The sequence below is a fragment of the Geotrypetes seraphini genome, chromosome 9 (assembly GCF_902459505.1).
Source record: "Geotrypetes seraphini chromosome 9, aGeoSer1.1, whole genome shotgun sequence".
In the NCBI taxonomy this organism is placed as follows: Eukaryota; Metazoa; Chordata; class Amphibia; order Gymnophiona; family Dermophiidae; genus Geotrypetes; species Geotrypetes seraphini.
In genome coordinates this window covers 161,252,316-161,276,118 of record NC_047092.1, presented here as the reverse complement: position 1 = coordinate 161,276,118, position 23,803 = coordinate 161,252,316, and the positions used below count along the sequence as shown (strand labels likewise).

Sequence of the window (23,803 nt, the reverse complement as noted above, 5' to 3'; positions counted from 1 at the left end):
TAGTAGCCTTCCTCTGGACTGACTCCATCCTTTTTATATATTTATATGGATAGATGAGAATAGGGGTGAAGAAAGAGAGAAGATGGTACACATGGATAGTTGGGAAGGGAAGACATGGAAAGTAGATTTTGAGAAGAAAGCAGAAAAATGGAAGAAAGTTGAATGTTAAAATTTAATGTCAAATATGGATGTAGGGCAGAAAGTAAAGAAGGAGAGAAAACAAGCAAATGGATAAGAAGGCCCTGGAAACACAGAGCAGAGACAGAAGGAAGTGCAATCAGAGACTGGGAAAAGATAATAGTAAAATAAAATCATCAGAGAACAAAGGTAGGGAATATGATTTCATTTTCAATTCAGTGATTGAAATGTGTCAGTTTTGGGAATTTATATCTGCTGTCTATATCTTGCACTGGAATTCAAACAAAAATTTATAAGAAGTCTCCTCTGACCCCCCGAAAAAAGAGGGTGCACTGTTCAGGAAGAAATTAATTGCTGCTTATTTCTCTGGTGTTATAATGCATATAGAGTCTGGCATCTTAGGGATTCATTTGTGTACATTAGTTCTTTTAACTCCCCTTTTACAAAACCATAGCACGGTTTTTAGCGCCGGCCGTGGCGATAACAGCTCCCATGCTCATAGAATACATGTCACAATATAGTTTAAAATCAAGAAAATGAAATATGTTATCTTACCGCCAGTTTTTTTTTCTGATTATGTTTCCCAGTATCACCTCGGCTCTGTGAATATATAAATACTCAAATAAATTAAATCTTCACTATATCATAGCCTGGATTCTATCAATGGCAGACACATTTCTATGCGTAAAATTGCAGATGATCCTGAGATGCATGTGCAACTAAATTGGGTAATGAGCCAATTGGCGCAAATAATTAATTGGGTGCTAACTATCAATTATTGGCAGTAATTTGGGGTTGCACATGCATTATGCGATGCGCTATTCTGTGAAGATCCAAGTGCCAATCTTTTAGCGTGGTCACAGAAGGGGCATGAGTGGGTCAGGCATGTTCAATAAAGATGTGCGCAGTATTACAGAACAGCGAGAACTGCGCCTAACTTATGCACCGGGATTTATACCTGGTTTCAGACTGTAAATTTTCATGCCCAAAGCTGAGTTCAGATCCCCACACTATTGGCTTTTCAAAAAAAGGCGCCCATCCCAGAGTGCTCTTTATAGAATACCATTAAGCCCAAATTTTGAGTGCCGTTTACTGAGTCAATTCCCATATGTAAATAACATAACAGATTTCTTTTAAAGCAATAACATTATAAAATAACTACTCCATTTATGATACTAAAGGATAAAAGAGAGGGAGTAAGGATTTGACAGACAGGGAGGGAGTAAGTGGTTTGCATTTTAATATATGCAGGTACTAGTGTTTGTGGAAAAGCCTAAAGAAAGTATCAGTAAAATTGTCACCCTTTTTTGAACCTGGTTCGAAAGGCTCCAGACTTTATATCAAAGGCTGTAAAACACTGGGGGGGATCTAATAAAACCAAAAGGGGAGAGGATCCACCAGAACCTCTCCAAGCTCCTTCAATATTCCGGGATGGATCCCGTCTGGTTCCATTGCTTTGTCTACCTTCAATTTTTCAAGTTGTTCATAAACATTTTCTTCCGTGAACGGCACATTATCTACTCCATTTTTCTTTTGCAATATTTTTATTGAAATTTTACAATATTAACAAACATACACAACAGAATATAAGATCGATACAATTATACAACATGGTATAACGGTCACAGAAAGAGCACATCAGATCTAGCGTATGAGAAGGAGAGAAATAAACATGACATTTCGTATATCTAAGTGATTGCATGTAAAGTCTAAAGATTTAGAACAGAGATAATATTTGTCAAATGAATTATGATCAGGTTTACTAGGTGTCACAGTATTTAACTAAAGGCGCCCAAATAGTCCTATAGCTAGAAGGAAGACCAGATCTTTCAGCCAGCAATTTTTCATATTTACTCATTATACATAAGGAGTTCCACCAAGCGTGAAACTCTACTTGTGACAAATCTTTCCAACAATGGAGCACAGTCTGAATTGCTGTTGATAGCATGATAGTCAGTAATCTACCACCTGGAGCATCTAGAGAGCTCCTTAAACCTTTGTCCATGAGAATTTTTATGTGTAAATGGAGTAGATACCGCGCCATTCACGGACGAAAGTGTTTATGAATAACTTGAAAAATTGAAGGTGGACAAATTCTCAGGAAGAATTTCAGCTTCAGAAATCAGAACCTAATAGCTGGCATGGCAATGAGCATCCAGCTTGTGAGAAGATGTCCTCTCCAAGTTAGCTAATGCTCCCTTTACAGGAGAATCCACTCTTTGGAGAGAAAATGAAGGAATGGTGGACATGATCACCGTTCCATGCTTCAACCTCTCTCAGCTGTGCAAAGGCACACTTCTTTCAACCAGTAGAGACATGGTTATTACTACTACAAGGGTCACTATTATGAAATGCAACCTTAGCAAACTTAAATGAGACAGAGGAAGAGGGCTCAGCCAAAGCAAGCAATCTCCAAAACGAGCTCTTCATTCTCTGGATTGTAAACAGGCTCTGACTGCTTACATACAAAGAACCGCATCTTTGAAGAAGTCCACCCAAATATTCATCTCTTGATTCGAGTAGGACTGGGATAAGAACTCTAGCAAATTGGCTAACCTCATACATACAATTCTGCTAAGATGAAGTTGACGTTCTTCTAAGCTCTAAGGTCAAGTCATCAAATTAGAGCTACTGTAGCACGGCAGCCTTATTGAAGCCTTGAGTGCTCTCTATAAGGCAGCCACCAGGAGCTTTCTTCATATATTCACTGGGCACTACTGCTTAGACCAGGCTTTCAACTGAGCTGTGCTGACCAGTCTATCCTTATGAGGTAATACCTCTTGCATTTGATTGTGTGGGCTGTTTGAAAAGACTACAATAATTCAACTCTGAGCATCCGTAAGCTTGGAAGTCACCAATATATGTGACTGACTCAGTCCTGCTTGTTGATGGAAAAAGAAATGTTTCTCATTTGTGACATATGTTTTCTGTTGCCAGGAGGATTGATAAAGCAGACAATCCCTCCCACCTCCCCAGGCAAGCATTGAAAAAATTGCTGCAACAGACTTCTGTGGAATCCATGAGAACGAGATAGAAAAAGATAACTCATCTTGTGACTGGCTGCGAAGGGCTGGTCATGAAAAATTTTTATCCTGAAAAATACAAGGTAGGATGTTGGGGGAGTGTGTTGCTTGGCAGTGGGAGAGAGTGGGTATCTCTCCTGTTGCTGGAGGAGGGGGGGGGGGTCTTTGCAGTGGGAGAGAGTGGGCATCTTTCCCGCTGCTGAGGAGATGTTGGGGGATGTGTTGCTTGGCAGCAGGAGAGATTGGCATCTCTCCCGCTTTTGGGTGGAGGGTTGCTTGGCTTCGGTGACTAAGTTTGTTGTTGGGTGGGGTGTTTTGTTTGCATTTAAACTAAACTAAACCTTGGGTTTATATACCGCATCATCTCTACAACGTGGAGCTCGGCACGGTTTACAGGAATTGGGAAAGAACGGAACTCCAATGGAATTATAGAAAAAGTATGAAGAGAGGTTAGAGGGCTTAGTACATCAGAGAGGGAAAGAAAAGTTACATTTTAGAGAACAGCCAAGTTTTCAGATGCTTACGGAATAGTTGAAGGGAGCTCAAGTTACGAAGTGGGGAGCTAAGATTATTCCAGAGCTCCGTGATTCTGAAGGGGAGGGAAGACCCTAGTTTACCAACATGGTATATGCCTTTTAAAGAGGGGAAGGATAATTTTAGTTTTTGGGCGGATCTAGTTGAATTTGGATCTGAGGAATTCCAGGATAATGGAATAAAAGGAGGGAGGATGCCGTGTAGGATCTTGAAGGTTAAGCAGGCACATTTAAAGTGGACCCTGGAGATTACAGGAAGCCAGTGGAGCTTGGACAGGAGAGGTGAGACATGGTCAAATTTACTTTTTGAGAAGATAAGCTTAGCAGTGGCATTCTGGATTAGTTGGAGTCTATGGAGGCTTTTCTTTGTTAGGCTTAAGTAGATAGAATTGCAATAGTCCATTCTAGAAAGGATGGTAGATTGGACGAGGACGGCGAAGTGTTTTTGATGGAAGCAGGACCTTACTTTCCTCAGCATGTGAAGGCTGAAAAAGCATTTTTTTATCAAGGAGTTGAGGTGGTCGTTGAAGGATTATTCTGCGAATGTGCCCATCGCTATCACCAGCGATGGGTACATGCAAATTTAGTGAATCTTCGCTACTCTACGCCAACCTCATTTGCATAAGGGTACTTTGGAGAATGACTCGCTTTTTAAAAATCGCTACTATAACGGCTGCGACAGCGGCCCATCAGTTTTAACGCGACTTTTTGAGAATCTAGGCCTGGGTTTCTAATGTGTAAAATCCCTGAGCCTTGTGAACAGGTGACTCATTGATCCACAAATCTGACTAAAACTCTTTTCTATTTCTTGAGTTTGTGTTAACATATTGACAATGATCTAGTGAAGCCAGTCTCTGGTGACTTCTCTGATTTATAGTTGGAATTTGGGATTATTATTGCTTATTTTTAACACTAACTGCTATGTACCACTGTTAAGTGTAATATAAAACACTATACAAGTAACATGGTAAATGCTGGCAGATAAAGTCCTTATATGGTCCATCCCTTCTGCCTAAGAAGGTGGCCAGAGTTTATTTGGCTTTCTGCATAGATTGCCCCCAAACACATCTCTAACACACCCCTCTTTTAAGATTTAGGGCCTCTTCTGTGCTAGCAGTTTCTAGCGTGGGGAGCCGCAATGAATGTCCCGCACTGCTCCTGCTACCGCCTCCTCTTGACCAGGTGGTAGTTTTTTGGCTAGCGCGCGCTAATCCGGTGCTTGTGCTAAAAACGCCAGCGCACCTTCGTAAAAGCAGCCTTTTGTGTGTTATCAGCATCAGGTGGGAAGGCATTTGTGCGATGATGGTTCCCTTTGTTTCAATATCTGGTCCAATGTACTTATCTCATGAAAATTTGTGGAGAGAAGCAACTATCTTTGAGAAGAGCATGCTATTTATGTTACTGGGAGCCTCAACCCTGAAGAAAAACTATTGAAACATGGACATGTTGGTAGAGATGCTCTCTTAATTCTTAACCAATTGTATTCTGTAATTCGCTACTTGTTTTTTCTAAAAGGGCCCCTCTGAAATTCTAAACAAACTGTATATTGTAATTCGCTGCATTTTTAAGATTCTGAATACTGTTATTTCACTGACTATCTGAATATTGTAACTCGCTGATTGTCCAGCTCTCTTCGATGTGAACTGCCTAAAAGTCGTATGATTGTGGCGGTATAGAAGAATAAAGTTATTATTATTATTAATAATGAAAATTTCAATGAGATAAGTACAGTTTTCATATTAAAAACTACTGATTGTTTAAATTAAAGATTGAAAACTATAATAGAAAATTGATCCTATGACGATTGTGGGTTATGCGATTCTTTGTATAACCTAAAAAGGCATATGAAGAGCCCACTGATGATCTACTAAAAAATTTATAAAAATTATAACTGGATTTTTGTATATTATTGTCTATTTAGCTTATATTTAAGGCATCTGTTAGGAAAAAAAAGACATCCTTTAGAGAATCAGGCCCTATGTGTCTTCCTGTATGTTGAAGTTTCACTAAACCATAAACCATTTGAGGTAGAGGCCATTGTGGATAACATTGGACATTGTTAAATCTTATTTGGGATTGACTGTCAACTCGATGTGTTGACCAATTGTGCATAAAGCCAAAATGTGCAGGACTGGATGTCCATGGAAGGCTCCTAACATGCTTTGGACACATTCTGAGTAAGAAGACTGATTGCTGCTGAGGGTCTTCAGCACCCAAGAAGCGCATGGAAATCACTTTGCAGATACCATTTGTCTGTTATTTGCTTACAAGATTTTAGAAGTCAATAATCAGCTCTTAAATTTAGACAACCTGTTATAGGATCTGGGGAGAGTATGGCGCAGTGGTTAAAGCTACAGCCTTAGCGCCCAGGGGCTCAAACCCACATTGCTCCTTGTGACCCTGGGCAAGTCACTTAATTCCCCCATCGCCCCAAGTACATTACATAGATTGTGAGCCCAGCAGGACAGACAGGGAAAAATACAAACTGCTCTGAGCTCCCTGTATAGAAACTTTAATAAATAAATAGTGTGAAAACCTTCAGTCTCTAATAACCAGAGCTGGTATTGTGACATCATAATGCCTCATTCCACCAATGCCTAAGAGCCAACCTCTTCAGTGATGTTACAATGGCTTGGTTGTCCTATACTTGGCTCACTTTTGCTACATTTTGATTTCTAGAGTGGCGCAGTGGTTAAAGCTACAGCCTCAGCACCTTAGGGTTGTGAGCTGAAATCCACACTGCTCCTTGCGACCCTGGGCAAGTCACTTAATCCCCCCATTGCCCCAAATACATTAGATTGTCAGCCCACCAGGACAGACAGGGAAAAAATGCTTCATTACATGAGTAAATTCATGTAAACCGTTCTGAGCTCCCCTGGGAGAACAGTATAGAAAATTGAATAAATAAAACAGTAGGATATATGAAATCACTATGTACTTACTTTCCCGCAGCATACACTTCAGCTGTATCAAATAGATTTACCCCATTTTCATATGCAATTGTCATTAGTTGTTCAGCAATCTGTGTATCATAAACACATGAGAAATAAGAAAGGCATGATAAAATCAATAGAGGACATTTCTCTAGGCCAATGGTTCTCAACCTTGTCCTGGGGACCCCCCCAGCCAGTCGGGTTTTCAAGAGATCCCTAATGAATTTGCATGAGAGAGATTTGCATATCATGGAAGTGACAGGTATGCAAATCTCTTTCATGCATATTCATTAGGGATATCTCGAAAACCCGACTGTCTGGGAGGTCCCCAGGACTGGGTTGAGAACCACTGCTCTAGGCCATGCTGAGATAGAGTATATAGTTCTTAAATAATACATGCTTATGTATGCCATACATTTATGTAATATCCATCCAAAGCAGAGGTTCTGAAACCAGACCTTGAAACACATTCAGCCAACCTGCCACAGACTGACATACAATGAAGGTAGTGCATGCAGATCTATTTCATGCATATTCATTGTGGATATCTTGAAATGCACCTTGGCTGGGTGTTTCCCAAGGACTGGGTTGAGAATCACTCATCTAAAGCAGTGTTTCTCAGTTCGGTCCCGGAACACCCCCCTTGCCGGTCAGATTTTCCACTTCCACTGCCTCCCAGTGACGTAGCAATGGTGAGAGGTGCCCTGGGCGGTGGTGCCCCTCCTCTGTCCTCATCTCTTCCCCCGCTCCTTCCACGATCCCGCCTGCACCCCCCTTCCCTTGTACCTCTTGTTGAAGTTGTCGCTCATGGCGGTCAACAACATGCTCCTCGCAACCTCTTCAGCTCTCCCTCTGACGTCACTTCCTGGACGATGGACCCGGAAGTGACGTCAGAGAGAGGTGATATGGGCAGCAAGTTCATGATACTGCTCGTGCTGGGAAAATTAAAGAAAATAATCCCCCAAATAATCCTTCTAACATTTCTAAGTTAAAGGAGCAGCAGAAGAATATCCACTAGTGCAATTAAAACGCACTCCAATAATATTATAAATTAATTTTGTGAACACGGGAGGGTCCTCAGTTTTCACAACTCTAGATAGGGGAACTCCACAGTATCCCTCTAGTCAAAAAGAGTTGTCGATAATTCAAACCCAATGGGGCAATGGCTATGAAACATCCCCAGATCACTCCCGTAGTGCTGTGGATGCTGGAAGTCTTCTAATTTAGAGCAACAGTAGTTGAATTATTAGAATTGTTGCACGACTTTATTTTTGTGTTATTCACTGCACTATGGCAGTGGTCCGGGGCTGTTTCATAGCCATTGCCTCATTGGGTTTGATTTATCGACAACTCTTTATGACTAGAGGGATACTATGGAGTGCCCCTATCTAGAGTTGTGAAAACTGAGGACCCTCCCGTGTTCACAAAATTAATTTCTAATATTATTGGGGTGCGTTTGATTGCACTAGTGGATATTCTTTTGCTGCTCCTCTAACTTAGAAACGTTAGAAGGATTATTTTTGGGATTATTTTATTATTCTATTCTCCTTCTTTTGGTTTTTTTTGAGTATAGGGAAAATTAAAGAGACACAAGGGAAGGGAAGAGAAGGGGCACACATGCGCAGCAGGGAGGGTCGGGAAGGAGCGAGGTGGTGGTAGACAGGAGGACAGGTGTCGGCACCCCCACCAAAATGGTGCCTGGGGCGGACCCCCCCGCTCCCCCCTTACTATGCCACTGTCTTCATCCTATGCCCCCTCATTCCAGAGCTTCCCTTCAATTGAAAGAGGCCTGCCTCCATGCAGTTACACCATGGAGGTATTTAAATGTCACAAGAAAAAAATCCAACAAAATCTGCAGTAAGCCACCAACAGGAAAAACAAACAAAAACTGCAGACTATGTACAAGATACAGATAAAATTTATTGTATCAAAATTAAAATGCAGTAATATGAAACCTTTTTACCAATCAAAGGACCCAACACGGTAAGTAAGTGTGAACCAAAAAGAATAAACCTAAAAGCTAAAGCAAAAACAAAAGTGAGAACAGGAAGAATCATGACACAGAAACAATAGGTCAACCTATACGTGAACGAGAACCAATTATATGATCAACCTCCCTTGAATGTGGAATTATAAGAGAACACCTACTGTGGTAAATAAGGTATAAATTATACCGCAAAATGAAGATAACAACTATCATAAAGAGGATAAAAACATACGTAATATAAACCTTTTATTTTGATTTGATTTTATATATATTTTATCATGAAGGTTTTAGTCTTACTATAGGTCCCATGTTTATATTACGTATGTTTTTATCCTCTTTATTCTTTTTGGTTCACACTTACTTAGGTTTTACATTGACATCTTTTATTCTTTTTCTGCATGTTTCTGTCCTGTTTTAATTTATTATTATCATTTTTATGATTTTTCAATTTTATATGGTTATTCATATCACTTATCCACGTACGTTACATTGTCACATTTCTGTTGGCATGGCATGACAACACTACCACGTTATTTCACATAGGATCTTTAAATATTATCTATATCAGCTTTGTATTATGTTTACATTTACTAGGACCCCTGACGAAGGCGTGTTGTCCGAAACACGGACCGTGTTGGGTCCTTTGATTGGTAAAAGGTTTCATATTACTGCATTTTAATTTTGGTACAATAAATTTTGCCTGTATCTTGTACATAGTCTGCAGTTTTTGTTTGGCATTTAAATGTCACCAACATATAAAATATAGACCAATTATATAGTGCATTGGGAATATTCATATCCTAATGTGAAAGACATTGTTATTTCTAAATTATTCATATAGCTTTTTCTTAGCTGAATGCCTCGCCCGGATGAAACAATAAAGTGGTTTACAGACTGGCAGATGTAATAACTCTTGATGATAGTGCGGTGATTGAAAGTATGGAATACTGAGCAGCGCCAAGAGTTTTCAAATCAAGTGTATTTGTCACCTGCAAGCGTAATTTCTGACAACGCAAACAGTTACAGTTCAACTCTCCCTGGATATTACTGATATAAACAGCATCTGGTAGATCACAAATACTTCTAATAGCATACGAATTAAAATCCTTTTCTGTGTCTCCCTCCCCTATTCTTTATTAATAGCGTCCCTTTCGGTAATAAAACTCATGTTGTGAGAATAAGACGCAGCTTGTTTGTGGCTCGACAGTTCCAGAGCTTACATATCAGATCTGTGCTGTTTACCAAGTTAAATCATTTTAATAGCCTCACAAACGCTGCTTAGCAGAAATAAATTTAGGAAATTCCAGATGCGTTCTCTCTGCTCATGACACCACTGCAGGCGGGGAATGTTTTGTTTGTGCTGGAAATCGCATTCAGGATGAAGACGCGCTCTCGGTGTTGTTCTGGAACATAGAACTTCCTCTGTTCAAGAAACTGGCGTTATTCCATATAGCAGGAATAAACTGAAAGTCAGTCAACGGTCAGACGGTTCCAAAGGAGTCACAAGCTTTACGATGTGACTACCTCCAGAGGGAAAGTTTGACATGATAAAAGCTGCAAGGTTATTTTTTAATTCTGAAAGTCTGAAATATCTGGTCTCATCCTGTCCAGAGTTCTGAGGCCTAACGATTCACCATTCCCAAATGGGGCCAGTTGAACCTCCAGTGCTTAATTGACGCTATCACAATTTAGGGATTTAGCTCTCCACATTCCTCTGCCTCTGTCAGGTGTTTCTCATCCTACTCAGTCCTTCTCATGGTCCCCGTACACCTTCTGCTCTTCTGTCTTTCACTATCTTTCCTCACTTTCTCTCTCTAGTCCTTTTCTTTCCAGTTCTGACAGCACTTCAAGCACCAGAAAACAAATGTACCACATATTGAAGGAAAGAAAGAACAAACAGCGAAGGAGACTCTAGTGTCCAATCACCTTTATTGCATCACAAGACTCGACACAATCGGGAGAATCAAGATGGCGACGGAGTGAGTCGTGCTTTAAGTGGCTTCTGCTCTGGTCGGCAACTTTTACATTTTCCCCCAGAAACTTTACCTTTTCGCTATGCCAAAGCGCAGGGCTAAGCAGAGGACTGTGCTTCCTGCCTCCTCTTCTACTTCTCTGACGCGACAAGCGGCAATAACAGCTTATGCTGGTCCAGCTGGAGCGGGCGTTTCTGCTGACCGAGGAGGGCAGACCTTGGTCTTGGAGGGCGAAGTATCGCTCAGCCCTTTGGGGCCTGGAGTTCCTCCGCGTCCCGGGACGATGTCGGGGCCGCCCTCAGCTGCACAGGAAGCACCGGAATTGATGTCTCCGGTGGCGTTGCCGGTCTCACCCCTGACCTCGGATGGGAACCACAGCTTGCCGACTTTCTCACAGTCGGCACTGATGTTCGGAGAACTTGAACCTCAGAGTGTAGCAGGGAATGCGGAGGTGAAACCTTTGTTGGAGTCCCCTGGAATATCTATCCCTGCTCCCCTGATTAAACCAGCAGTGATAGACATGGAGGCGATCTGGAGTGCCTTGGAGACTTTGCATAAGGTATGCTCACAGTTTGTTGCTTCAGTACAGAATTCTAATATTCAATTTAAAACTTTTGAAGAGAAATTTCAACAACAGTCTGTTAGAATGGACAAATTGAAGAAATCAGTGGCAGAAGTGAAGGTTTCAACAAACTTACAATTGAAGGAAAAGGTTTTACTCACTAGGAAAATTGAAAACTTGGAAAATGCAAATAGGAATTTGAACTTTAGACTTTTAAACTTTCCTGTCTCCAAATTACAACCGCCTAGGGATTTATTTCATTCCTTTTTAAATATAGTTTTGAAATTTCCTGAAAATAACATGCCACCGCTACAAAAGTTTTATTACCTAAACTCGCCAAAAGAGGATAAAGAAAAAGAGAATGCATTACCTGGAGAACTGGATCTCACTGGCATGCTGGAAATATCTCAGGAGGATATTATGGTTAGAGCTACTTTGCTGGTAACTTTTGTCTTTCTTCAAGATAAAGAAGCAATTCTTCGTCTATTTTATAGGACTGAAAATGTGGAATTTCATGGATTCCAAATTTCTATTTTTCCTGATGTATCGAAGTGGACGCAAGCCAGATGTAAGAAATTCCTGGCCTGTTGTCAGTCTGTTTTGAGTTTAGGAGCAACCTTTCAATTACGTTTTCCTTGTAAATATTGCCTTACATATCAGGGTAATAGATATATTTTTTATGAACCTGATCAATTGCAATTCTTTTTTGAAGGTAAAGCAACTATAAGAATTCCAGAGACTTCCATGGAATCAGCCAACCAGGCCATTAGTTAATTGACTCTAACTGCACTCTGTAATTTGATTTAATTTAGAAATATTTCCTGGAATCCAACTACCCTTGGAAGTGATTGATTCTCTCTCCTCAAAATGTGGACTTTAGTCATAGTCACTCGTGTGGAATTATTTCATAATTTGTATTATTTGTTTCCTGTTTTTGGATTGTTATATTGCCTTTCAAATATTGATTATTCAACTTGTAAAAGCATAAATAAATAAATAAATAAAAAAGACTCAACACAATCGTGTTTCTGCTCCAACTGGGCCTGCCTCAGGAGTCGCAATCTTTTGTGAACACCTTTCTCAAAAATGAGTAAAGATGGCGGCAGTTTTGCATGTTTGTAATATTTTAACATACTGAGACTCCCTGTCTGAAAAATAATATCCAAATAATAGTAAATCAGTCTTTTAGAGTGCACACTTATCTTTAGTGGCTAGACCCATAAAAAAATTCCCTAATGCATTTGTAACTGGCTGAGTGTTTGCTTCAATGAATAAATAATGGGCGATTATCTAGGATATAATTAGTTGGCCCAGATTCTGTTTCATACAGTTCATGAAATAGATTGGTCCTTTAACAAATTGGCCATGCTCATGCAGCCGCCCATGAGAACAGAGTTATTAATACATTTTTAAAGCATTATCATTATTAAAGAGTATTGATGCATCCATGCAAGATCACAACCATTAATCATATACGAATGCTAATCGCTTACCACGCATACAACAGAAAAGAAATAACTGTGTCAATGTCTCATACTTGACTCATTAAAATAAAAGTCTAGAGATATTTTTTGTGGCATCTCCCAGAGCTGTCATTGAACTTTTCCATTTCCATCGCTTGCTAATAGATCTTAAAACTGTCAAAAGCCGATGGACTGCCTGGATCTTTTCACTTTCAAACAATGGCCGAATCATTTGCAATCAATAAGTGATTAATTAATTTGTCTGCATGGGAGTGTTGCTTAAACTATACCTGCCTGTCAACAGGGACGAACATAGTAACATAGTAACATAGTAGATGACGGCAGATAAAGACCCGAATGGTCCATCCAGTCTGCCCAACCTGATTCAATTTAAAAATTTTTTTTTTTTTTTTTTTTTTTCTTCTTAGCTATTTCTGGGCGAGAATCCAAAGCTTTACCCGGTACTGTGCTTGGGTTCCAACTGCCGAAATCTCTGTTAAGACTTACTCCAGCCCATCTACACCCTCCCAGCCATTGAAGCCCTCCCCTGCCCATCCTCCTCCAAACGGCCATACACAGACACAGACCGTACAAGTCTGCCCAGTAACTGGCCTAGTTCAATCTTTAATATTATTTTCTGATTCTAAATCTTCTGTGTTCATCCCACGCTTCTTTGAACTCAGTCACAGTTTTACTCTCCACCACCTCTCCCGGGAGCGCATTCCAGGCATCCACCACCCTCTCCGTAAAGTAGAATTTCCTAACATTGCCCCTGAATCTACCACCCCTCAACCTCAAATTATGTCCTCTGGTTTTACCATTTTCCTTTCTCTGGAAAAGATTTTGTTCTACGTTAATACCCTTTAAGTATTTGAACGTCTGAATCATATCTCCCCTGTCTCTCCTTTCCTCTAGGGTATACATATTCAGGGCTTCCAGTCTCTCCTCATATGTCTTCTGGTGCAAGCCTCCTATCATTTTCGTCGCCCTCCTCTGGACCGCCTCAAGTCTTCTTACGTCTTTCGCCAGATACGGTCTCCAAAACTGAACACAATACTCCAAGTGGGGCCTCACCAATGACCTGTACAGGGGCATCAACACCTTCTTTCTTCTACTGACTACGCCTCTCTTTATACAGCCCAGAATCCTTCTGGCAGCAGCCACTGCCTTGTCACACTGTTTTTTCGCCTTTAGATCTTCGGACACTATCACCCCGAGGTCCCTCTCCCCGTCCGTGCATATCAGCTTCTCTCCTCCCAGCATATACGGTTCCTTCCTATTATTAATCCCCAAATGCATTACTCTGCATTTCTTTGCATTGAATTTTAGTTGCCAGGCATTAGACCATTCCTCTAACTTTTGCAGATCCTTTTTCATATTTTCCACTCCCTCTTCGGTGTCTACTCTGTTACAAATTTTGGTATCATCTGCAAAAAGGCACACTTTTCCTTCTAACCCTTCAGCAATGTCACTTACATACATATTGAACAGGATTGGCCCCAGCACCGAACCCTGAGGGACTCCACTAGTCACCTTTCCTTCCTTCGAGCGACTTCCATTAACCACCACCCTCTGGCGTCTGTCCGACAGCCAGTTTCTGACCCAGTTCACCACTTTGGGTCCTAACTTTAGCCCTTCAAGTTTGTTCAACAGCCTCCTATGAGGAACTGTATCAAAGGCTTTGCTGAAATCCAAATAAATTACATCTAGCATATGTCCTCGATCCAGCTCTCTGGTCACCCAATCAAAAAATTCAATCAGGTTCGTTTGGCACGATTTACCTTTTGTAAAGCCATGTTGCCTCGGATCCTGTAACCCATTAGATTCAAGGAAATACACTATCCTTTCTTTCAGCAACACTTCCATTATTTTTCCAACAACTGAAGTGAGGCTCACCGGCCTGTAGTTTCCTGCTTCATCCCTGTGACCACTTTTATGAATAGGGACCACATCCGCTCTCCTCCAATCCCCAGGAATCACTCCCGTCTCCAGAGATTTGTTGAACAAGTCTTTAATAGGACTCGCCAGAACCTCTCTGAGTTCCCTTAGTATCCTGGGATGGATCCCGTCTGGTCCCATCGCTTCGTCCACCTTCAGTTTTTCAAGTTGCTCATAAACATCCTCCTCCGTGAACGGCGCAGAATCTACTCCATTTTCTCGTGTAACTTTGCCGGACAATCTCGGTCCTTCTCCAGGATTTTCTTCTGTGAACACAGAACAGAAGTATTTGTTTAGCACATTTGCTTTCTCCTCATCACTCTCCACATATTTGTTCCCAGCATCTTTTAGCCTAGCAATTCCATTTTTTATCTTCCTCCTTTCACTAATATATCTGAAAACATTTTTATCTCCCTTTTTTACATTTTTAGCCATTTGTTCTTCCGCCTGTGCCTTCGCCAAACGTATCTCTCTCTTGGCTTCTTTCAGTTTCACCCTGTAGTCCTTTCTGCTCTCCTCTTCTTGGGTTTTTTTATATTTCATGAACGCCAACTCTTTCGCCTTTATTTTCTCAGCCACTAGGTTGGAGAACCATATCGGCTTCCTTTTTCTTTTGTTTTTATTGATTTTCTTCACATAAAGGTCCGTAGCCATTTTTATCGCTCCTTTCAGCTTAGACCACTGTCTTTCCACTTCTCTTATGTCCTCCCATCCTAACAGCTCTTTCTTCAGGTACTTTCCCATTGCATTAAAGTCCGTACGTTTGAAATCTAGGACTTTAAGTATCGTGCGGCCGCTCTCCACTTTAGCCGTTATATCAAACCAAACCGTTTGATGATCACTACTACCCAGGTGAGCACCCACTCGAACATTAGAGATACTCTCTCCATTTGTGAGGACCAGATCCAATATCGCTTTTTCCCTTGTGGGTTCCGTCACCATTTGTCTGAGCAGAGCCTCTTGAAAGGCATCCACAATCTCCCTACTTCTTTCCGATTCCGCAGACGGAACATTCCAGTCCGCATCCGGCAGGTTGAAATCTCCCAACAGCAGAACCTCCTCTTTCCTTCCAAACTTTTGGATATCCACAATCAGATCCTTATCAATTTGCTGCGATTGAGTCGGAGGTCTGTAGACTACACCCACGTAGATAGAAGTTCCATCTTCTCTTTTCAGAGCAATCCATATCGCTTCTTCCTCTCCCCAGGTCCCTTGCATTTCGGTCGCTTGGATATTGATCTTTACATAGAGAGCTACTCCTCCACCTTTATGACCATCTCTGTCCTTCCTAAAAAGATTATATCCCGGTATGTTTGCATCCCATCCATGTGATTCACTGAACCATGTCTCTGTGATAGCAACAATATCTAGATCTGCCTCTAATATCAGGGCTTGCAGATCATGAACTTTGTTGCTTAGACTGCGAGCATTTGTGGTCATCGCTTTCCAGCTATTTTTCAGCGATAATCTCCTTCTTCGTATGGATTTTTGTGTCGTTTCACTTTCCGTTGCAATACTAAGAAATGAGTTGCTGATATTGCTTATGTTGCAGCCTTTACTACTATCACATCTTTTCTTTTGCCGGGGGTGGTCTTTATAATTGTCCTTCGTACATACACCACCCCCACCTTCTAGTTTAAATGCCTGGAAAAATATTGTCTAAATTTCTCTGCAAGGTTTCTTTTTCCTGCTGTAGTAATATGTAGCCCATCAGTGCAATATAGCTTCTTGTCCTTCCATGTATTTCCCCATCCTCCTATGTACCTGAAGCCTTCTTGATGACACCAGGCTCTGAGCCATCTATTAAAGTCCTCTGTGTTTTTCACTCTTTGCTCTCCTTTTCCATATGCAGGCAGTATTTCAGAAAAAGCTAAAGTCTTTACAAAAGGTTTCACGCCCTCACCAAGCTCCCGAAAAGCTTTCTGTGCTGCAAGTGTGGAGTTGTTGGCCAGGTCATTTGTTCCCAGATGGATAACAACATCAGTGTTAAAATCCTTAGTTTCTTCCTTAACTATAGTCAGTATTTGCCTGGAACTCCTGGTAGCTGAGGATCCTGGAAGACATTTCACTATTTTGGACTCCTCGCCCTGTGTTCCAAGGTTAATGCCTCTGATGATGGAATCCCCCAACAGTAATAGTTTTCTGTTTTTGGCTTTTTTATTTGTACTTAGGGTGCTCTTGTTCTCTTGAGTTTCCTTCATTGGTTCCAGTCCCACCTCCCTTCTGTTTTCCTGAGTATCGCAGTGCACTAGTGGAGCGAAGGAATTCTGTAGAGGTAATATTAGTGAAGGTGGATGTTTCTGTGTTACATGTCGCAGTCTTCCTGAGCCTACTGTGACCCATTTATTCCTGGGCTGTTTTATTCTTTGAGGTAGAGGTGGTAAGTTGGTATGATTTTGTGGAGTGATGGAAGCTGCTTTAATTGTATTCAATTCCTGTTTAAGTTTGCAGAGCTCCTCCTTAATACTGGCAAGTTGAAGACAGATGGGGCAAGCCTTAAGCCTCCAAATAGTATGTCTTGGAATTATAGCACCACAGTGATTGCATAGAATAAAGGTCATCTTGATTGGTTGTGAAGTCCTGATTATATGGGTCTCTATATATGAATAGTGGTCCCTGGGGTTGGTGGGACTATAAGTAAGACTACTAGTAAGGCAGAAATATAGGCTCTATACCACCTAAAACACAGTATTTTAAACAAAACTGCAGGAAGAAGAAATAAGATTTAACAGAGGAAAGAGAAGGATTTTTTTGTGCTTTTTTATATTTTTTTTTTAGTAAGAAACAGGGAGGAGAAGAGAAATTAAGCAGATATAATGCTGAAAACCAGTGAAAAGAGCAGAATATGAAATGGTAACTTAGCTTTTAGAAGTTCACAGGGCAGCCTTGTTTCAGCAATGTCCCAAAGATAATGCAATTAACCTTAGAAGTAAAACAGAACCCCTCCCTTCTCCACCTAATCAGCAGAAAACAATGGCTGAATACTGGTAAGACAGAAATATAGGCTCTATACCACCTAAAACACAGTATTTTAAACAAAAACGCAGGTTCTATCAGTGCTACCCTAAAACACAGGATTTATAACAGGATTTTCCCTACTTTAGTCCCCCTGAGCCACAGACACCAGAAATATAGGCTCTTTAGTGTTATATACAATGAACCATCTAACCGTTAACCAGAAAGGTTTAATCCAGAAAAGACACATTCAATATACAGGGACTACAAGAACGGAAACCAACCATAACCTATTCCGAAAGAAACTGAAAACTTCACTCTTTGACAATTAATTCTTATAAGATCATCTTAAGCACCTGATCTTTACTTAATTTGCCAAAGTTGTATGTTCCTTGTCCCCCCTCCGCTCCTTCCTCCCATCCTAACCCTATTCCCCTTCCTATCCTCAAGTCGCCTAGAGCCTGTTTAGGAAGCCTCTCATGTTTAGGTATGCATGACACACAAATATTAGATTAGATTAAATTAGATTAGGAAGTGAAGTCAAGTGCCTACATCAGGGGCATCTAACCTTTTGGCTTTCTTGGGCCGCATTGGCCGAAAAAAATGTTTCTGGGGTCGCACAATCGCGCAAACGCTACAGCAAGACAGGGGAGGGAGCCGGCAAGAAGGTAAATACCCAAGGGCAGCAGAGGAAAACACTGCATCACCCTCGACCGGGGCCACACAAAATACTTCATGGGGCCGCAGGTTGGAAATCCCTGGCCTACATCCTATTCAGCAGAGGTAAGCAGCAGTTGTGTTGCTGGGACTCAGTAGGCCTTAGGCGGGAGGCCTGCAATGGGCCACCCTCCTCAAAGGCACCCCCAGATCTGGCACCATGCTATTTACTTATCTGTTGGTTCTCCACACATCCCAAATAAAACACTGGGACGAATTACCTTATCTCCTATGGGTGATATCAAATGACACTAATCCTTATATAACATGTTTGAAGAAGAATGGTAAGAATGTGAGACCACTTTATTGTTCTCTGAGGGAGCTGGTCTGGCGAAACGTGTCAGAATCCACAAGCATTTATGAGAAGGATTTATAAGTGCACCAAACATCACCTATATAGAGAAAATGCAGATGGATTGACTTTGCAGTTAAAGTTTATTCAAGTGCTGCGATTGAATATATGGGGCACGACCCCGTTTGTCGTCTCTTTACCAAAAAGGTTCTGAGCACTTTTTATACTTCAAACAAGTTATCTAAGAAGAGGGTCGGGTGTTTTTATTTTTTTTCATGTTTTTGTTCTCCGCACACTACAGTGGCAGACTGAGCGCTATAGGCTGCCTCTCTGGCCAGCAGCACCTCTCCTTTGCCACGTCCTGCCCACAGGAAGTTGCATCAGAGCAGCAGGATGTGGCAGAGGAAAGGTCCTGCCAGCCAGAGAGGCAGCCTTTAGCACCGTCTCTGCCACTGTAGCTGTGGAAGACCCAGCCAACATATAAAATATAGACCAATTATATAGTGCACTAGTGTTTAAGCCCGTTACATTAACGGGTGCTAGTAAAGCCTCCTTCCCTCACATGTCCCCTATTTTCAGCCCCGGCTCCAAACCAATTTTACCCCCCTGCCCCCTTCTCCCCCGGCCCAGTAGCACCTCTTCCCTGCTTCCCCTGTCCCTCTTCCTTGCTCTCCCGGCCCAGTAGCACCTCTTCCCTGTTTCCCCTGATCCTCTTCCTTGCTCCCCTGGTCCAATAGCACCTCTTCCTGCTCCCCCTGTCCCTCTTCCTTGCTCCCCCAGTCCAGTAGCACCTCTTCCCTGCTCCCCGTCCCTCTTCCTTGCTCTCCCGGCCCAGTAACACCTCTTCCCTGCTCCCCCTGTCCCTCTTTCTTGCTCCCCCGGTCCAATAGCACCTCTTCCCTGCTCCCCGTCTCTCTTCCTTGCTCTCCCGGCCCAGTAGCACCTCTTCCCTGCTCCATCAGCAGGACTTACCTGTTTCCCCGGTCCAGTATGCAGCGTTGTGAGCATCGCGGCTGGCTTTTGCGAACCTCATAGGCTACTCTGCCCCTCAGAAGTACGTTCCCTCTGACATGATCGCGTACGTCAGAGGAAACGTTCTACTGAGGTGCTGTGCGGCCTGCGAAGCTTAGTAGAGCCGGCCACGATCCTCATTGGTGCAGCGGCCGACCCTCAGTGGCTCGAAGCCCTCCTCCCGGCAGCCGCCACCAGCACCGCTGCCCGAAGCCCTCCTCCCGGCAGCCGTCACCAGCGCCGCTGCACGAAGCCCTCCTCCCGGCAGCCGTCGCCAGCACCGCTCCGCATCGCCTCCTCAAGCCACCGAATAAGGCTGGCTTCCTTCAGCGGTTGGTGAGTGAGGGCGGGAGGAGGGGAGTGGCCAGAATGTTCCCTGCGGCCGGGTTCTAAAATGGAACACGGCCGCGGATCACACACCACGCTGTTTTCAAAGCGCATGCGCCGGTAAGCTTTTATTATATAGGATTGGGAATGCTCATATCCTAATGCGAAAGACATTGTTATTCCTAGTGTCAGTTTGGCTGATTCGCGGCAATATTCGGCAGCATTGCCCAGGTGTTTCACTGAATATCGGCAGCCGGCCTGTTGAGTGTGATTTAAGCAAGCAAGAGCTTCTTTTGCCTCATGGCATAGTGGTAGAGCTGCTGCCTCAGCACCCTGAAGCTGTGGGATCAAATTCCAATGCTGCTCCTTGTGACCCTGCGCAAGTCCCTCGATCATCCATTGCCCTAGATCCAAAATAAGTACCTGTATATACCGTATGTACACAAAAAAACAGTCTTCAAGTCCCATTCGCTTGGAATATCAATCTCATCATGTATAATATCTGTGTTGAAAGTTACAGTGGTTTAACTTTTTTATTCTGTCGTTTATCTCAGGCCTTAATACAGCATAGAATTTGTATGAGGAGGCCCAGAAGCCTCATTAATACTAGTCATAAAGGACACGATAGTGCTGCCCACTCAAATGATCATTAATGTATTCTAACAGGGTGTTTTATGCCACTTATCCAAGGAAAAAAAATCTGTGTTCAAAGCAGTTTAGATAAAAAATAACCAATAAGAAGTTGCTTATTGAAAGCTTCCATATCGCTACTAATGATTGGGGAGTCAATTCAGAGCGGTTTACATGAGCTTCTGTAATGGTGTTACAATGAGCTTCTGTAAAGGTGTTACAATACAGATTTAACCCCCTTTTATCAAGGCACGGCAGCGGCTGCCGCAAAGCAAATGCTCTGACACCCATTGAATCTCTAATAATAATTTTATTCTTGTATACTGCCACACTACATAGTTCTAGGAGGTTCACAAAAAAGAGAACTGAACAGCCAGTGAGAATACAAATATTAGAGAAATACAGGTAATGAAAATCAAAATATCAAGTGACAAATTTATCAAACAGATAGGTCTACTCTTCACCACTTTTCTAAAGGAGTATTAGGACCAAGGGCAGGTGAAATAATTTCGCTGAGCCAGGCATTCATTATTCCTGCTTGAAATGCAAGTGTCCTGTCCAAGAATCTCTTATAATGACAAGATTTTAATGTCAGATAGGCGAATAAATGTGAACTTTGAGTCAACTTGGTGGACTGATGCAGCTCAAATTGAGAGGAAAGGTACATTGGAGCCAAGCCAAATAGCGATTTGAAACAGATACAAGAGAATTTAAACAAAACTCTTGCCTATATCGGCAACCAATGTAATTGTCGATAGTAAGGACTAATATGGTCATGTTTCTTCAGGAGCATATTATGGGTGTCGGAGCGATTATCATGGCCTGCCGCGACAACTGTCTTTGTAAAAAGGGGCCTAAAAGAGAATCGACATCTCATTACATGGACACATACTAGCAATACTGTGTTGGTCAGTGATATCCAAAAAAAAAAAAAACAACCTCTATGGAGTGACGATGTTCCTAAATGGACTTTATCTGAAAGTGTCAAAGTTCCAAAGGTACACTGAAATCATCCACATAAAATAATTTCATCCACATAAAAATAAATCATCCATATAAAAGCCTTAGGAAATGTCTGAAAACACATATGTTCCTAAAGTATCTAGACAACTGATCCTCTCTTCTCTCTCCCCTCTATAGCGATTAACTTGTTCTATTGATCACTCTCTCCTCAAAAATGGATTTCCTGTCCTATTAACCCTCTTTCTTCCTCCCCTCTTAAAGTCAATCAATTTGTACCTTTGCTTAATCTTTGTAAACCGCATAGAACTTCACGGTATTGCGGTATATAAGCTGTTATTATTATTATTAAAGGACCTAGTCCGCTAGGGATACAGGACCCAACATGGTCCACGTTTTGACAAAAAGTCTTCTTCAGGGGTCCCTGGGGGTCCTATAGAAGTGAGTACGTGGGAAACAATTGTGTGGTGAGCCGGAAGTGAGACACTGCTTGCATTTGCAATGCAAGCAGTGTTGGGTCCTGTATCTCTAGCAGACTAGGTCTTTTAAGGCTCTTATGTGGATGATTTATTTTTATGTGGATGGAATTATTTTATGTGGATGATTTCAGTGTACCTTTGGAACTTTGACACTTTCAAATAAAGTCCATTTAGGAACATCATCACTCCACAGAGCTTTTTTTGGTTTTCTCTGGATTTTCTTCTTTATGGATATTTTGGGGTCAATTCCTTTTGTTTTTTGCTTGTTGGTCAGTGATATACCAGCTGTAACTTAGACAACTCTGCATCTACCGAAGCTGAAAATGAATGCTGTATAAATATTTTTAATTAACCAGAAAATGTCTTACCTCATCTGATATCTGGCCTCCAAATGTGACCCAGGTCCCTAGGATGAAAATAACTATAAGTTAGTCGCAAGATTTCTTTACACAGTCAAATAATTTTGCTCAGCAAGTATCTGTTTCTTTTCTTTAATGGCTGTCTTTAATGAGAAATTGTTTCAATGTAAAAATCGATTGTCCCAATTTAATTAATGAAGACAGCATATCATTTAGATGGGTTGTTATTAAGGTGCTACTTTGGCCGTTAGATATATCTTGTTTGCTGTTTATATGTTTTTATCTTATATATTTGCTATGTTTGATAACTTTTTTCGTATACCACTTTGGGCTGCTACAGGAAAGTTACATAAATAAACATCGACTTGATTTGAGACGGAGCTACTTGGATGGCTGGACGCTATGGGCTCCTTTTACTAAGGTGCGCTAGCGTTTTTAGCGCACGCAGGATTTTAGTGTGCGCTACACTGCGCGCTACAGGGCTAGAACTAGCGCTAGCTCAATGCTGGCGTTAAGGTCTAGCGTGCGCGGCAATTCAGCGCGATAAAGCCCTAACGCAGCTTTGCAAAAGGAGCCCTATAGTAAATGCCTTTGCAATTACAGTAGATATTTGTGAATATCACCCACAAACAGGCCCTGAGTTTATTAGTAGGCGAGTGGTTTAGTAATATTGAGAAAACGTGGAATCTATGCGTTATGCTAGACATCCCAAGCTACATATCTTTAGCATTTTGGTATATGTAGGTGGAATGCAAATTAATCAGAGGGATGAATGCTAGTCTAAGTGGCTGAGTGTGCAAAAAGATGAGAATAAATAAGAGAAATGTAAATAAAATTTCTCGTTGGTCCTCTAGGACTGTCACAGGGAGACGAGCTGCCTGTTTTCAACATATGCTGCAAAATCCTGTTCTTTCCCGTACTCTCGCCCAACTCAATGTCCATTTATAGTCACGAAGAGATAGCAAGTTAATACAATGCTTTTTATAGTCTTAAATCAGTGCCTCCAATCACATAGGGGTCCTTTTACTAAGGCGTACAAAATTATTTTTAGAGCATGCTAAATGCTAACGTGCCCATTATATTCTGTGGACGCGTTAGCATTTAGCGTGCGCTAATCGTTAGCGCGTGCTAAATCGGTTAGTGCGCAAAGGACCCCGTAGTCTGACTATAGTGAAAACTGTCCTCCACAATCGTTAATGACTGGCGTTTCAAAATCACAGGAGGGAGTCTGTGAGAATCTTGGAAAAGCAGGGGCAGATTGTGACCATGAGGATCCTCCTCTTCCCTCAGTCTCTCTCGTTCTCTCCTTCCTGCCTCCTCCACCTCACCTTGATGCTGTAGCCTGTGAAGCGCCATACTCTGCTGCTATCACTCCACACCTCACCTCAATTGATGCCAACAAATTCTAGCAGCAGTCTGCCCCTCCGAGTCTGCCCTTGTAAAGGCACGGAAACTCGTGAGCTGGCAACTATTCCTAGATTGCTGGCCTGCAAATCCCTTTGGTCTGTCCCAGTATGACACTT

General features: G+C 41.9%; 1 protein-coding gene across 2 annotated transcripts in view; it reads right to left on the bottom strand.

Moving 5' to 3' along the window:
* Nucleotides 1-23,803, bottom strand: part of KCNAB1 (potassium voltage-gated channel subfamily A member regulatory beta subunit 1) — a 234,903-nt gene that overhangs the window by 70,181 nt on the left and 140,919 nt on the right. For both annotated transcript variants that reach the window (XM_033959143.1, XM_033959144.1), the window contains exons 3-5: nucleotides 22,290-22,327; nucleotides 6,637-6,716; nucleotides 694-738 (exon numbers count right to left, since the gene is read on the bottom strand). In XM_033959143.1, coding sequence (XP_033815034.1) covers nucleotides 694-738; nucleotides 6,637-6,716; nucleotides 22,290-22,327 — 163 coding nt within the window. The remainder of the gene's footprint in view (nucleotides 1-693; nucleotides 739-6,636; nucleotides 6,717-22,289; nucleotides 22,328-23,803) is intronic.